This window comes from Hyperoodon ampullatus, assembly GCF_949752795.1.
Source record: "Hyperoodon ampullatus genome assembly, chromosome: 2".
Taxonomy (NCBI): domain Eukaryota; kingdom Metazoa; phylum Chordata; class Mammalia; order Artiodactyla; family Ziphiidae; genus Hyperoodon; species Hyperoodon ampullatus.
The window spans coordinates 24,018,271-24,032,887 of record NC_136915.1 but is presented as its reverse complement, the minus strand read 5'-3'; the positions used below and the strand labels follow the sequence as shown (position 1 = coordinate 24,032,887).

The 14,617-nt window shown below is 55.6% G+C and overlaps 1 protein-coding gene across 4 annotated transcripts in view; it reads right to left on the bottom strand.

The window, feature by feature from the left end:
* Positions 1-14,617, bottom strand: part of PTPRU (protein tyrosine phosphatase receptor type U) — a gene marked incomplete at its 5' end in the record, with an annotated part of 91,653 nt that overhangs the window by 1,929 nt on the left and 75,107 nt on the right. For 2 of the 4 annotated variants that reach the window (XM_079698287.1, XM_079698288.1), the window contains 10 exons: positions 733-890; positions 1,024-1,149; positions 3,309-3,449; positions 6,026-6,199; positions 7,794-7,943; positions 8,459-8,594; positions 10,028-10,182; positions 10,987-11,103; positions 11,185-11,282; positions 11,899-11,935. In XM_079698287.1, coding sequence (XP_079554413.1) covers positions 733-890; positions 1,024-1,149; positions 3,309-3,449; positions 6,026-6,199; positions 7,794-7,943; positions 8,459-8,594; positions 10,028-10,182; positions 10,987-11,103; positions 11,185-11,282; positions 11,899-11,935 — 1,292 coding nt within the window. The remainder of the gene's footprint in view (positions 1-732; positions 891-1,023; positions 1,150-3,308; positions 3,450-6,025; positions 6,200-7,793; positions 7,944-8,458; positions 8,595-10,027; positions 10,183-10,986; positions 11,104-11,184; positions 11,283-11,898; positions 11,936-14,617) is intronic. The other 2 variants (XM_079698290.1, XM_079698289.1) reach the window with 2 other exon arrangements.

Sequence of the window (14,617 nt, the reverse complement as noted above, 5' to 3'; positions counted from 1 at the left end):
TGGGAACACCAGCCACCCCTAGTAACACAGATACACTCCCAGTCAAACCCATGGCCTCTCACACGGAGACCCTCCCATTCCCCCAGTCCCCAGCCCTCTCCCTCCACTGTCCCCTGTCACCTGGGGTGTGGGGTTCCTCGTGGGAGATGGGGGACGGACTAGGCCCTCTGTCCCCTTCTCAAGGGGTCTCTCCCACTAGAACCAAAAGCCCTCGAGGGCCAGGCCCTGCCTGACTCAGCTCCCTGCCCCTGCCCCCCATGTGCCCAGCCTGACACAGGGAAGGGTAAGTGCTGAAAGCATGAAAAAAGTGGGAGGCAAAGAAGTGACTGCACCCAGACGTGAGTGAATAAATGAATCTGTGAATGAGGCATGTGAATGAATGAATGAAAAAAGCTACATGCATGCAGCCATGAACAAAGACCAGAATTCCGCTGATTTGAAAAGTATATTACCGTATCATGGGCTAAACTAACTATTCTGACAAGACTCTCTCTAATTAAATTGGCAAAGTCAAACATCACACAGAGGGTACTGGGCGGGTGTTCAGGATTGAGTCCACACTCTGGAAAGTGACTGGGCCAGCCTCGCCCGGCTGGGCAGAGTCCAAGCTGCGCTGTGTAGGAGCTCAGGGTTTGGGTGCCACAGCCCTGAGGCCCTCTCTCACACTGGCCTCTGCCCCGGTCCCATGGGGCCCTGAGCCCTCCTCCCAGCCGAGGGAGGGCCGGCACTCACAGGCAGTGTACGACGGTGCGCCCGTCCCCGCTCTCCGCCTGCCACCTGTCCACCTCGGCCAACAGGTGCAGGAAGGCCTTTTTGGAGTCCGGCGTGTCCCGGTACGCAGACCAGCGCAGGAACTGGAAGTGTCGCACCAGCAGGTGCCCCTCCTGCAGCTAAAGGTGCAGGTAATCAACCAGGGGACGTGAGTGCCAAGGGTTGCACGGCCCCCTGGGGACCTCAAGAGGGTCATTCAAAGCCACTCAGCCCCCACCCAGGTTCTCATCCTGGAGCTCCCAGATCACTCACCCGAGAGATGTTCTGCACCCGGAAAACGCGGGTCACCAAGTCCTCGTCCGCTGTGCCTGACACGAACTCCACCTCCATGAGGCCATACTGCTGCCGGCCCGGCTCAGGCCAGTACTGCGGGCACGGCTGGGAGTGCGGGCAGAGGGGACGGAGCGGAGCTGAGCTGAGCCAGCTGGGCAGCTGCCACCCACACCCACCCCCAGACTTACATGCTTGCCCGGGGCCCACCATTCACTCCAGACTCACCTTCAGTGCCCCCCACATCCCACCGCTCACCCATCAGACCGCAGTGCACGCCCGCCCTAGTGCGTTTGTACTGACACACTCAGGTCAGCAGAGGCAAACCCTTTATAGTGGTACACAGACACTCACTGCCATGCCACGAGACAGCTACACCCAACACACTCACCAGCACACACACCTACACGAAGTTGCCTTCTTCCAGGGACAGGCCTCAGATCACCCCCACCCACGCCAGCACCCCTGCCCCACGGCCCTCTCTCTTGCTGCCTCGGCCCTCCAGCATCAGCTCACAGGCGTGAGGTGTCCCTGTGCTGCAACACAGCTCAGCACCCCAACTCCTGCCCCAAGATCCCTCCGTGCAGTCAGGGTCCTAAATGTACCCCCTCCAGGCCACAGACTCAAGACAGTGGAAGGACACAGGAGAAGCAGCCCCCACACACGTACATACACGGGTCCTCTGGGCAGCTGGTCCAAGGCCCCAGCTTCCAGCAGCCTTCTAGCAAGGCTCTTCCTTTCTCTGGGCCTCAGTTTCTCCATCTGTGAAATGGTGCCTAGGCTCCTCCCAGACAACACCATGCTCCATCTGCCTCCCTCTCTGACCACGAAAAGAGGACACTACCTTCCTCCTTTGCCTGGGGGACTGGCAACTCCTTGCATCCAGGCCTTTACACATGCTGTTCCCTCTCCATGGATCACTCATCTCCCACCTCTTCACCTAGTTAACTCTACCCTTCCGACACTTCTCAGCTCAGATATTACCTCCTCCAGGAAGCCCTCCCTGATCCATCATCCCCCCAGGCTCCTGTGTGTCCCTGTGCCAGCTCCACGATAGCCCCCTCCCTCTGCTGTCATGATCAGCTTTTGTACCTGCTTACCCCTGGACCGTGAGATCTGGGAGGGGCCGTGTGTTCTTCTGTCTCCCCACCAGGCTGACAGGGAGTGGCCCATGAGGAAAGGTGGTTGCATGAATGAGCAAATGGATGACCAGTGAATGACATCTGTGTGAGACTCCCTATGGGTCCCTCACCTCCATCTGAGCAAGGGCAGGTCCTTGCCACATGGGATTCCCTGTCCAGGTGCTGGAGCCCATTACCCTGCAGTTCTAGGTCATTTATACCAAGTGCCTGACTTGCAAAGAACCCAGTTAACAATCTTCCCCAGGCAGCCATTAAGAGGCTGTCATGCTCATTTTACAGCAAATCTTCCTGGGTCTCCTGGGATGGGGACCTGGGGAGAGCGGGGGCCCAGAGATCTAGAGAAGATGGTCATGCAGGGTGGAAGGCTGGGCATCTGTACCTCCCAGGAGTTCCAGCTTTGGGAGCCCTGAAAGGAAATGAGGGTAGCTGCCCCTAGGCTGAAATCACTGACCAGTGTCTGGACCAACCTCAGAAGCGACTGTCACCCTCATCATCTTCACCCCTGCCATGCACTGAGCACCTGCTATGTGCCGGGCATGACACAGTGCTAAGCATACATCTCACATGGTCCTGACAATGACCCCTGAGAGAACAGGTGCTGTGATAGTCCCCATTTCACAGAGAAGGAAGCTGAGGCTCAGAGAGGTAGATTAACTTACCCTAGATCAAACAGTCAGAAGGTAAGGAGGCTGGAAGTTTACTCTGCCTCAAAGCGCCCCCCCCATCATGAGCAGTTTCATTGAGTGACTGAAAAAGCAGAGGCTCTGGGAGGAGGCAGCCCAGGGTAGGGGGCACAGCTCTGCCACTGCCCAGCTATGTGACCTTGGAGAAGTCACTTCACCTCTCTGGGTCTTAATTTTCTCACCTGAAGCCCATAAGTGCAAAGCAGAGTCCCTGGCATACATCAGATGCTCCATAAAGAACAGCTATTTTTCTCTAGTCTGAGCCTCGTTTTACAGACAAGGATACTGAGGCTCTGGGAGGAAGTAGGACATATCTAAGGTCCCTACTCAGCAAGTAGGTGGCAGAGCTGGGTTCCAACCACTGACTTTGGAGACGTGCCCTTGAATACACTGAGGTCCTAGGCTGCAGGCAGCCAGCCTGCCCGGCCAGCGGGGCCCTCACCCAGGCGGAGTTGGACTGGTGCAGCTGGTTGAGCATGACGACGGAGGTGCACCCGTAGTCGTAGACCAGCCGCCAGAAGTCAGGCGTGGTGCCCTGCAGCGGGTGCAGGGTCACGATGAAGGCTGCGCTCCGCGTGTAGCTCTGCAGGGAAACCAGGACTCAGTGCCCCGACATTGCCAAGCCTCTGCAACAGACTGTCCTCCTGCCCTGCCCACCACAGCTCTGCCCCCAAAGGACCAGGCTGCCTCTAGGGGCCCAATTTGGAGGCTGGCCAGCAACTGAGGCCTGAGTTGATGGGATGAGCCCTCAGACCCCTAATGCCCAAGCCCATGGCCCCCAGGAGCTAAACGGCAAAAGGTTCCCAGTGGGTGGCAATGGGAGCTTGGGTATGGTAGGCAGAGGCTGGCCAAGCTTGCTCCCTGCCTCAGTGCCTTCGCACCTGCTATTCCTGTTGCCAGGAACAAATTTCCCAAGTGTATACATGGCTCTCTCCCTCACTTCTTTCTGGTCTTTGCTTAACTTCACCTCTTCAAAGTGGCCCTCCTTACAAACTCATTAAAAATTGCCACACACATACCCCAAGACCCACATTAAATACTTTTTCTGCCTGGTTGTTTTTGTAGAAATTACCAGCGACTGACATTCCATTGCATATTTGTTTGTTGATTGTCTCAACCCATTCCCCAAATACAAGGTTCAGGAGGGCAGAGATTTCAGGGTGTGGCCTGTGCCCAGAACTTTGTAGGAGTTCAATAAATATTTTTGACTAGATAATAGCTAGGTCCCTTCCAACTTCACGGATAAAAGGTCTGAGACCCCAACCCAGGACCCCAGACCAGTGACCGGTACTGACTCTGTTCCCTGCTCTCAACCTTGCCCCACCAGGTGGGCTGGCACCAGCCTTCATCCCTTTCAGTGCTCCAGCCCCAAGTCTCCTCCTGGTGCCCTGCCTTGACCCACCTGTGCCATGTCCCCCTCCCTCTCCTGATGCTCTTCTCTTCCAATCCCCTCCCCAGGACTCACTGAAGGCTTCCTGATTGCCAGTTCCTGAAGGCCAGGCCCAGCCAGACTCTAAACCTCAGGCCTGGGCACCCAGTGGAGCTCCCTGCAGACTTAACCACCCACAGCAGACCCCAGCTGGCCCCAAGATTACCTCACTACAACCTAAGCATCAGGGCCTCCTGGCTCCTGGGACTCATGGTTCATGAGGCAAAAGGCTTTGCATGGCTGGGATCACGTGTTTGAGATATCATGGCCCCAGGGAAGCTTTGCCCCCTTACTCGCCCATTCCCATCCAAGGCCAGGGAGCCAGTGTGACCCTCTCCAGTTCAGAGACTCTCAGGACCTCAGAGAGCCTCCTTTCCATCTCCCCATGTGCAGATGGGCACACTGAGGCCAAAGAGCAAGCTGAGAGGGAGGCCACAGATTCCTACGTCCCCATCCAAAGCTCGCCAGCACCCTCTGCCACCTCTCCAGGGCCCCGGCCCTCTCTCCCTTCACTCCCTTCAGTGGCTGGGGCCGCTCCCCCACTTGCCTTCAGCTCGCTCCATCTGGGAAGCAAGTGTGGGAGCTTTCCCTCCTTAGAGAAACCCCACTGTCCCCTGCACCTGCATGCCAAGGGGCCCTGGCCAGGAACTGGGCCAAGAAAGGCCCATCTCCCTCGCCCCTGCTGTAGGGGAACCTCCCTCCCCACGGCTCTCATTTCCACGTGGAGGGACGTCCAGTGGTGACACACCTGGCCTCGGCCCACCTTCATGCACTCCTCCCATGGGCGAGTTTGGGATGAGGACCGAGCGCACTCAGCTCGGCCCCTTCCCTGCTTTTTTGCAGGCCAGCCCGGCCTCAGAGGTGTGCATTCAACTGCTACCGCTCCCTGCCACAGGAAAGGCCTATCCCTGATGTAGGGGGCATTGAGGCTGGACAGCTGTGGCCAGGAGGACCGGTCTGCCTGCCTGAGGGGTGAAGGAGCAGCCAGTGCACTTCGCCACATTGCTGAAGTCACACTCTCCCGTGTCACTGGCTTTCTTAAAACGGTAACATTTTACCTCCACCTGTCTGGCTCCTACACCTCTCTCTCAACTGGGTCCAGTTTGGGAAGGAGTGAGGGGACACTCCCAGACTCATCCCCCTCAGGTAGCAGCACCTGGGAGTTATTCACTGGACCCTAAAGCCCCTGTTCTGCTTGCAATGCCCAATAAAGGTGGTGGAGCCCCCTGAGCTGGGAGCAAGGGAAGGGGCTCCTAAACAGCTCCTGAGCCCTCAGACCATGGCCAGGCTGGGCCCAGGGAACAAGTCACTACTCCAGGCCAGGTCCTGGGCAGGCTCTAGCTCGACCACCCCAAGACAAGCTCGCCTGGCTCCAGATATCAAATCTCAAGTCCCAACCCCAAACCCTCCCAGCCTCCCCAGTCAAAGCCCTCGAATTACTCATCCTACCCCAGGCTCTGCTGGGCCTGACCCTGGAGACAGCCCTGTCTGAACTCCACCACCCAGACTTCTATTCAGGCCAGGGGTAATACCTGAGGGGGAGCACTGGCTTAAGTGCCCTGAATGGAAGATCCTTGGGGGAAGGAGGACCACACAATGGGCCTGGTCCCAAGAAAGGCAGAGGGTCCCCCTAATCAGAGCCCTCAGCTCTGTCCCCCCTGGCTCCTGGACCTTCCCAGGTGCTGCTGGGTGGGAGAGTCCCAGAGCCCACCCCACCCCCGTGCCCTCACATCTGTCAGAGCTGCGTTGATGTAATTGTTGGGGTCCCCGTCGGTGGAGATGAGGAAGGGCAGGCAGCGGTCAGGCGGCAGGACGTCCATGCTGCGGTTCTTGTCCCGGTTCCGGGGCAGCAGGGCGATGCTGCACTCCTCCACATCCAGCGGCGGCGTGACCGAGTTCAGCGTCTACAAGGAGTGGGGAGAGGAAAGGCAGGCGACTCCTGTGTTTGTGGGGCCTCCTCCCAGCCCCATGAAGGAGATGGGGGCTGGGTTATTAGGCCCATTTAATGGATGGAGAAACTGAGGTCCAGAGGGAAGGGAGAGAGGGAGGGATACAGGTTCCCTGTCTCCAGGATGCACAGGGCCTGGACAGAGCTCTGGAGACTGGAGTCTGCCTCCTCAGCACCTATGTAACTTTAGACAAGCTACTGTATCTCTCAGCCTCATTTTCCCTCAACTGTAAAATGGGATAATAATGTGCCTACCTCAAGGGGCTGCTGGGAGGATAAGTGAGATAATATCAAGCCTGGCACATGCACAGCCTTCAATACACAGGTGGTGCCATAAGGATCATTACCAGGTGCTTGCAAGGAGCTAAGCCCTGAAACCCCACATCTTCCACAAAGCAGACTCCAGGGACCTGACACAGGTGGTCACCTTCCTCCATCATGGCCCTGTCAAGGGACACCTGGCACAACAGCAAGTCACCTCCCCTACCCTCCTGCCTTCATGCCTCATGCACCCTGATTCGCAGGGTCTCCATTTCTTCTCTTGTTCTTGGGGCTCCCTATCAGGGAATCTCAGGGCTCACGGTTCTCAGGGCTCAACATCCTTCTCCAGGAATCACAGAGAACATTTCCTGTGACATCACTCTATGCCGGTCCTAGAGCACCAGGCACCCGGCATGTACCACCGAACCCTCACGGGAACCTTGGAGTAGAAAGGACATCTGGGGTCTCTCTGTACCCAGTGACCATGCTCAAACTTCTCTGGAGAAGCAGCCTTCTCCCATCTCAGTCATGTGACATGGTGAGACTGGCCCTGCCCCCAGAACCAGGCCTAGGCTGATCAGTGTGCTCTATCTCTCTGGTCCCAGTGATCAGCTCAGAAATGGGCACGTGAGATTCTGGTTGGGACTTCTATTGGGGCTGTTGGGAACGCAAAGCGCCCTCTTCCAGAGTCTTCTGACAGCAAAGATAACGTAAGCCTGGCACCGTGAGGGGCCAGAGTGTGGGTCTGAGAATGAAGCCAAAAACAGAAGAAAGCAGAACCAAAAATGGACACAGACTAAATCTTGGCATCATCATTCGAACCCCTGGATCCAGCCATAACTAAAGCTGCACCATCCTCAGACTTTTCAGTTACAAGAGCCACTGAGCTGGACTTTTATCACTGGCAACCAAAAGAATCCTAATGACTACAAAGACTGCAAGAACAATATTAACTATCTTTCTTTTCTGGGTAAGAAAACTGTGGTTTAGAGAGGTAAAGTGATTGGTTCAAGGTTATTCACAGCTCTTAACTAGGTAAGCCAGGATTTGAACCCAGGTTTATCTGACTTCAAAGCCTGGGCTCTTAATTTCTTGGATGCACCACCTCCTCCACTGTCTCTAAGTCCTTCCTAGTAACCCAGCTCTGTGCATCCTGCTTGGCCCTCGGTGACTCCTACAGCACTGAGGACCTCCCAATACTACACACACACACACATACACACAAACACACACACACACACACTCACATACTCACAAACCACACCTATACACATACACTCATGCCCCACCTGGAACTCCTCCCGCAGCTGGGAGGAATTACTCTGAGGGTCAATGCGGATCATCTCCTTGTAGGTGGCCTTGAATTCGCTGACAGGGATGGTGGTCTCCCCACACAGGCAGGCCTCCAGGATTGCATCATGGATGAAGATGTACTGCTCCTGGAGCAGGAGATGAGAATAGGAGGAACCAGGAGGCGAGCAGAAGTTAGAGATTTTAGGGTTGAGGGGGGAGGCAAGCTCATGTTTGAGGCCGGGTTGCTCTGAGGTGGAGTCCAACCACCTGTTACTACAGGTTGGACCCACTGTACCTGAAACAACCTTCAGGGATGTTTGCTCACTTATCCCATATTTCATCCCCATAATAACCCTACGAGAAGCTCTGAAGGTGAGGGGACAGCCCGGGGTCACACGTCTAGTGAGGAGACAAACCCAGTAAGCATGATGACTTGACTGTAGAACCTATGACCTTGGCGCAGTGCTGTCTGACCTCACCCAACTGAACACAGTGGAGCTGAGTTTGGGAAAGCCCTAAGAGGCTGGCCGGCCAAGTTCAGGGATGGGAAAGAACAAGGGGACATCCTAGGACACCCTTCTGACCCACTCCACCGGCTTCGAGCTCCTGCACGAGGGACACTCCTGCGGGAGGGGAAGTGGGGAGAGGGCTGCAACCCCACCTCAGTCTGGATCATGTTGACACGCCGGGAGCAGAGGGTCTTCACGCAGTTGTAAATGTCCACGACGCCCTCACACTCCGCCATGTCCAGCATCACATCCAGAACGATGTAGCAACCTGTGCGGCCAGTGCCCGCGCTGGGGAGACAGCGGCCCAGGCCAGGTCAGGGCCTTGGGGAGGAAGCCCGGGACCAAGCAGAAGAAGAGAAGAGGGTGCCTGGGGCCCCTGGCCGTATCTACACCACACAGGGGATGGGGGATACAGGAGGAGCCAGGGACAAGGCTGCTCAGAAGAGTTCCGGTGGAATGTGATAGAGGACGGGGGTGGGGCAGGGGGAGGCTAGGCCTTGGGGAAGGAGAGGAGAGAAAGGGTAAGGAAAATGCAGATGTGAAACCAGCCCAACTTAGCAGCTGTGACTGGGGAAGAGGAACAAAGGTGCTACTCAGAGAACATTAATCCAAGAATGTTCTGGTCTCCTGGATGTCCCAAAATCTCCTGCACATCCTTCAAAGCCCTAGGCACTCAAACCCACTCACATACTCAGTGGATCCTCCAGCAGATGTCATGCTTTTGAGCTCCCAGAGCAATTTGGGTGGACTTTTATCAAAACCTTCCTTCCTGCTCCATGGTCATTGTTTATGTGGTTGTCTCCCTCACCAACTGGGAGCTCCTTGCGAGCTGGGCTGGGTCAGACCCCACTCTGGGATCCTCACATTCAGCACCAGGTTGAGCAGAGTTGAGAGGAGGGGGGAGGACAAAGATGACACCAAGATCTCAAGCTTGAAAATGGCAGTAGCAAAGTGTCGGCCAAGACACACAGCCACCGGGTCTCCCGTACGCCGCTGCTGGGGGCTTGAATTAGTGTAACGACTTTGGAAAACTGTTTGTAGTACCTAGTAAGGCTGAACATTCACACAGGGCAATTCCACTCCTACGTACATGCCTCCCTGGAAGGTGTGTGTGTGTCGGCCAAAAGACATGTAATAGAATGTCCTTAGTAGCACTATTCATAATAGCTCAAAGCTGGAAATGCCTATCCATAGCAGAGTGGATAAACACATTGTGGTTTATTCACCCAGTGGAATCGGATACAATATGGATGAACCTTATAAACATAAGGTTAAAGGAAAGTCAGATTCCAAAGTGCACCTGATGTATGGTTCCATTTATACAAAGTTCAAAAGCATGCAAAATGAATCTATGGTTTAGAAGTCAGGATAGTGATTGCTCTGGAAGGGAGGAGGGGGGTACAGACCAGAAGGTGGCTCCAGGGGCACACTTGCTCAAAGGAAGCAAATGGATCTCAGTCCTGCCTGGTGCCTCGCCAACCCCTCACCCCCTCCATGTCTCCAGTGCCCCCTCGGCATCTGAGAGAAGGGCCTCCCCAGGTCTTGGGGAGCACACGAGGGTGCCAACCCCAAAGCCAAAGCTCAAAGGGCAAAAGCCCCTGGTGGTCATTCTCCCCTGTCCTCTGTCTCTAAGCAGGAAGGACCCAAGCCCAGTCTCGTTTAGGGACCTCCAACAGCCCCATTCCCCGCCCCTCTTCTCCCTGGGCTTCCCGGCACCCCACCTGCAGTGGATGACAATGGGCCCAGCATCAGGGGGCGTGGAGGCCTTCACGCGCCGGATGAAGGCCAGCAGCCCCGTGGCGTGGTAGGGGACGCCGTGCTCCGGCCACGCTGTGAAGTGGAACTGGCGGACCTCGTGGCGGGCAGAGTAGCCTCTCTGGGGAGACAAGAGCAGTAACAGTCAGAGTCCCTGCTGGCGTTTGTCAGACACTTGCTGTGTGCCGGGCACTGGGGTGAGCGTCTCACCGCAAGAACTCAGTTCACCCCAATGAGATTTATGAGGTGGGTATTAATGATTCATTGTACAGGTGAACAAACTAAGGCTCGAAAGAGGAGAAACCACTTGCCCGAAGTTAGACGAGACAGATATTATGCAGGAGTTGGGCTGGGATCTTCCTGATGCCAAACCTGTGTTATTAGTCACCCACCTCTACCGCCTGGGTTACACAACAGCCCTAGGAGATCATTTTGACTCTCCAGGTCTTAGTTCAAAGGGGAAAAACTATCTTTCTTCTGAGGATTTTACAGACGATCAAGTGGGACCATGATTAGGAAGACCTGGTCATCCCTGACCCTGTGGCTTTTCATGAGTGACGTAACCACTCTGAGCCTCACTTTCCCTAACTGTAAAATGGGTCTAAGGGCAAAGGCCTAATCCCACAGAGCTTTGCAGGGATGAAACAATATGTGCAACGGGCTTAGCACAGAGCCCAGCACAGAACAGGACCGGCACCTGGGCTGCGACCCTCATCATCCTCATTGCCTCAACTTCCTCTCGGAGTCGCCAGCAAAGACGGCCACCTTTCCACCCGTCCACGGTGCTCCCAGAAGTTACCGAGTAGCTGCCTTGCTGGGCAGGCAGCGGGGCCCTTCCCACCCTCCACTCCTGGGCTGGGGGAGGTGGACTCTGCCCCACCTCGCAGGCAGCCTGGGAAGGGCCCCGTGACGACAGGAGACTCACCCGCTCCAGGGCAAAGCTGCGCACGACATACTCCGCTAGGATCTCCGTCTTCACCAGCGTGATCTTGATGTCCCCGTACATGTCCGAGTCCTCTGGCCAGTATCGCGAGCATTTCACCTGGAGTCCCCGCGGGGCAGGCTCAGCGGGCTCTTCACTGCCTCCTGGCCCGCCACACCTGTCCCCCACAGCCCCACTTACCCTGCCCACCTCCACCAGCTTGGTGATCATGACAATGCTGGAACAGTGCTCCTGCCACACCATGCGCCAGAAGTCATAGACCATCTCGGGCTTCGGCCCTGGGGGCACAGAGGGTGCTTGTCCCTGAGGCCAGGTCTCCACCCAGGCCCAGCACATGGCTGCCCCGCACCACCACCCCAGGCCAGGAGACACCTGAGCCCCAAATGGGGGCTTCGTGCTCACGCCACACACACCCCACCAACAGCCAACTCATGCCTGTTGGGCCCTGGGGGTGGGCATTATCAGGGAGGGCCTGCCTGGAGACCCCCCTCATCCCGAGCGCAACTCAAGAAGCAGAGCTAGAGGGCCACGGCACAAGTCTCCAGGCGGGATGGACAGATGGACAGCTGGGCGGGAAGACGCAGCCAGAGGGACCCAGGGGGCCCCCAGACCAAGAGGCACAATCCACACCCGTGAGGACCGAGTCTGGCTGGCCCTTTTGCATGCAGACAGGACAGCTGGACCAGGAGCTACAAATGGATGGTGCACATCAGGGAAACAAAAACACAAAGAGGGGGCGGAGACGGATGGCCAGATTCCAGACACTCAGTCAGAGAGTGGGGCTCAGACAGACAGAGAGACAGATGGGAGGCAGGCAGATAAGCAGGGAAGGCAGGAAGGCAGGCAGAGGGCACTCAGCACACTGAGGGGCACATGGGCGGAGATGCCAGGTACCTTGAGTGGCTATGAAGTGGTTCGACCTGTGGTAACCCTGGAAGAGGAGAAGAGGGTGTGTTAAGACCCCAGGGAGCAGCCCCTCACTTGCTCAGGCCCCCTATGCCCTCCTCTCCCAGAAGCTGCACACACCCCCCAGGGAACTGTCCCACCCTCCTGACCAGGGTGACCCTGTCCTCCCAGTCCCCAAGTAAGGAAGGACGTACAGCTTAGACACCAGTGTCTTAGGTTTAAACCCATCTTTGCTATGTGACCCTAGGGAGGACACAACTCCTTTATGGGCCTAGAGGGTCTCCCCATTCCTAAACTGGGGATAATTATCCACAATCTGCTTACAACCTGGCTGCTGTTTGAAGACAAATAAATTGCGGGGTGACCCTGCCCTGTTCCTAAAGCCCCAGAGACCCTAAGCAATCCCAGATCCTAGGCTGGGTCTCGTCAGCTATCCCAGCCCCCCACTCAGGGCAACCAGAATGGGCAATGTCCCTCCCGACTACCCCAGTCACCCAGAGCTTGGGTGGCCAGAGGAAGGCTTCAGGTTAGGAGCAAATGAGCACAGGAGTTGCTCATGGCCCTTAGATAAAATGTGTTTTAAAATATTTGAAATCAATAATAAAAACAATAACAAATAATTAAAATAATTATTTATTAAAATAATAATACATTTTTGAGGTCCTATTATGGTCACATACTGTGCTAAGCACTTTACCTACATTACTTCCCACAAAAGAGAGGCCAAGATCTACTTCGTCCTCCATCCCCAGAGCCCTCAGGCTGAGAAGTGGAACCAGCCAGACTCCACTCCTACCCTGGGGCCTTAGCCACCCATGAGGTCCTGCCCACAGGAGACACCCAGGGAATCAATGTAGGCAACACGGGATAGGTAAGAAGTACTGCAGGGCCGGTGCAAGAGAAACAACCAAGCTCGGCCACCTGCCTCAAGTTCACACCCTCAATACAGCTCCCAGCAAATCCTCTGGCCCCGTGGGCTTCCCAGGCCCAAGGGGCCCTGGAGTCAGACTGACAGAGTTCAAATCCCTGCTCTGCATAGCTCTTGCTAAGTATGTGCCCTTGGGCAAATCCCTTTACTTCTCTATGCCTGTATTTTCACATCTATAAAATGGGAATATTTATAGCATTTACTTCCTTGGACTCTTGTGAGGAGTAAATAGAGTTACATATGCCAAGGGCTTGGCACCATGGCAAGCACTAAGCCAGTACTTAATCAATAACAGCCATTACTATTACTACTACTTTAAAGGCCAATGAGTACCCCTGAATATCTAAATGGTGTGAATGTCAAGAATTCCTGGAGATCTAAATGGTGTGAATGTCAAGAATTCCTGGGCAGGGCTTCCCTGGTGGCGCAGTGGTTGAGAGTCTGCCTGCCAATGCAGGGGACACGGGTTCGTGCCCCGCTCCGGGAAGATCCCACATGCCGTGGAGCGGCTGGGCCCATGAGCCATGGCCGCTGAGCCTGCGCGTCCAGAGCCTGTGCTCCGCAACGGGAGAGGCCACAGCAGTGAGAGGCCCGTGTACCGCAAAAAAAAAAAAAAAAAGAATTCCTGGGCAGACAGTGGTTTACAACAGGGGTCAAGAAACTGAGTCTTGGGTCAAGTTGACCTGGGTCTCTGTTGCAACTCTACCACGGAGCAGCTGTGTGATTCCAGGCACTAAGTGGGCTCTTCTCAGCCTTTACTGTGCCAATCTCCTGGAGATCTTGTTAAAAGGCAGATTCAGATTCAGAAGGTCTGGGGCAGGGCCCAGGATTGTGCGTTTCCAACCAGATCCCAGGTGGTGCCAAGGCTGGGCTTCAAAACACACTCTGAGTAGCCAGGCTCTGTAAGCCTCTGTTCTCCTCCAGAATATGAGGATAATAGCAAGACATGCACATGTTGTATGCCTACACGTTCCCATGAAAATGACCAAAACACAGTCAACGTTACCAATAACGAAAAGCCTCCCAGAGTCATTCAGCCCTCACTACTGGAACCTCTCTGGGTCTAGCCTAATTCCCTCCTGCCATCTCCCCAGCCACTGCCTCTGCTTCAAGTCCTCAGGGGAGCTGCTGGGCATCTGGGGTCAGAGGGGCACCCAGCAGAGGTGCTGCCAGTGCTGCCCTCCACCCCCAGCCTTAGTCAAGCGGGGAACAGGCTACTCCACCTAAAACCGGTTTGCCTGAGAATCTCACGTGAGAGAGCCAGGGTCTCTTCTGATTCACCCATCTCTGTCCCTCCAGTGCCCAGCACACTGCCAGCACCCAATTGCTAGTCAGTATACAGCAAACAACTGAACAAGGTTTTAGACAGATGGCCTTCAATATCTGCATATTAACTTTTTAACTGCATACATGTATTACACAATTATATCACACAGAGGACAGTGAAATGGAAAGATTTAAATGATCAGATGTTAAAGGAAGATAAGGAGACACCTTGAGCACACCCGCTTCAGAGACCAGGATTAGAGAGCAGAGGTCTTTACACTCTGGGCCATCAGCATGTCCTAGGGGCCTGCTCCCAGCCCTCCCTGGCGCCTCTGAGTGGCAGACACCCACCCTTCCCTGGCATCTCTGAGTGGGTGGAGCTGGGAGACTGACGACTTGCACGGTGGACAAGACCCCAGGGCATCCCAATGCCCCCGAAGGGAGAGATCCAGGGTCTCCTCTAAGGGTGGAGGGCTCAGGCTGGGTCTGAGCTAATCCAGAGCCGTGGGGCCA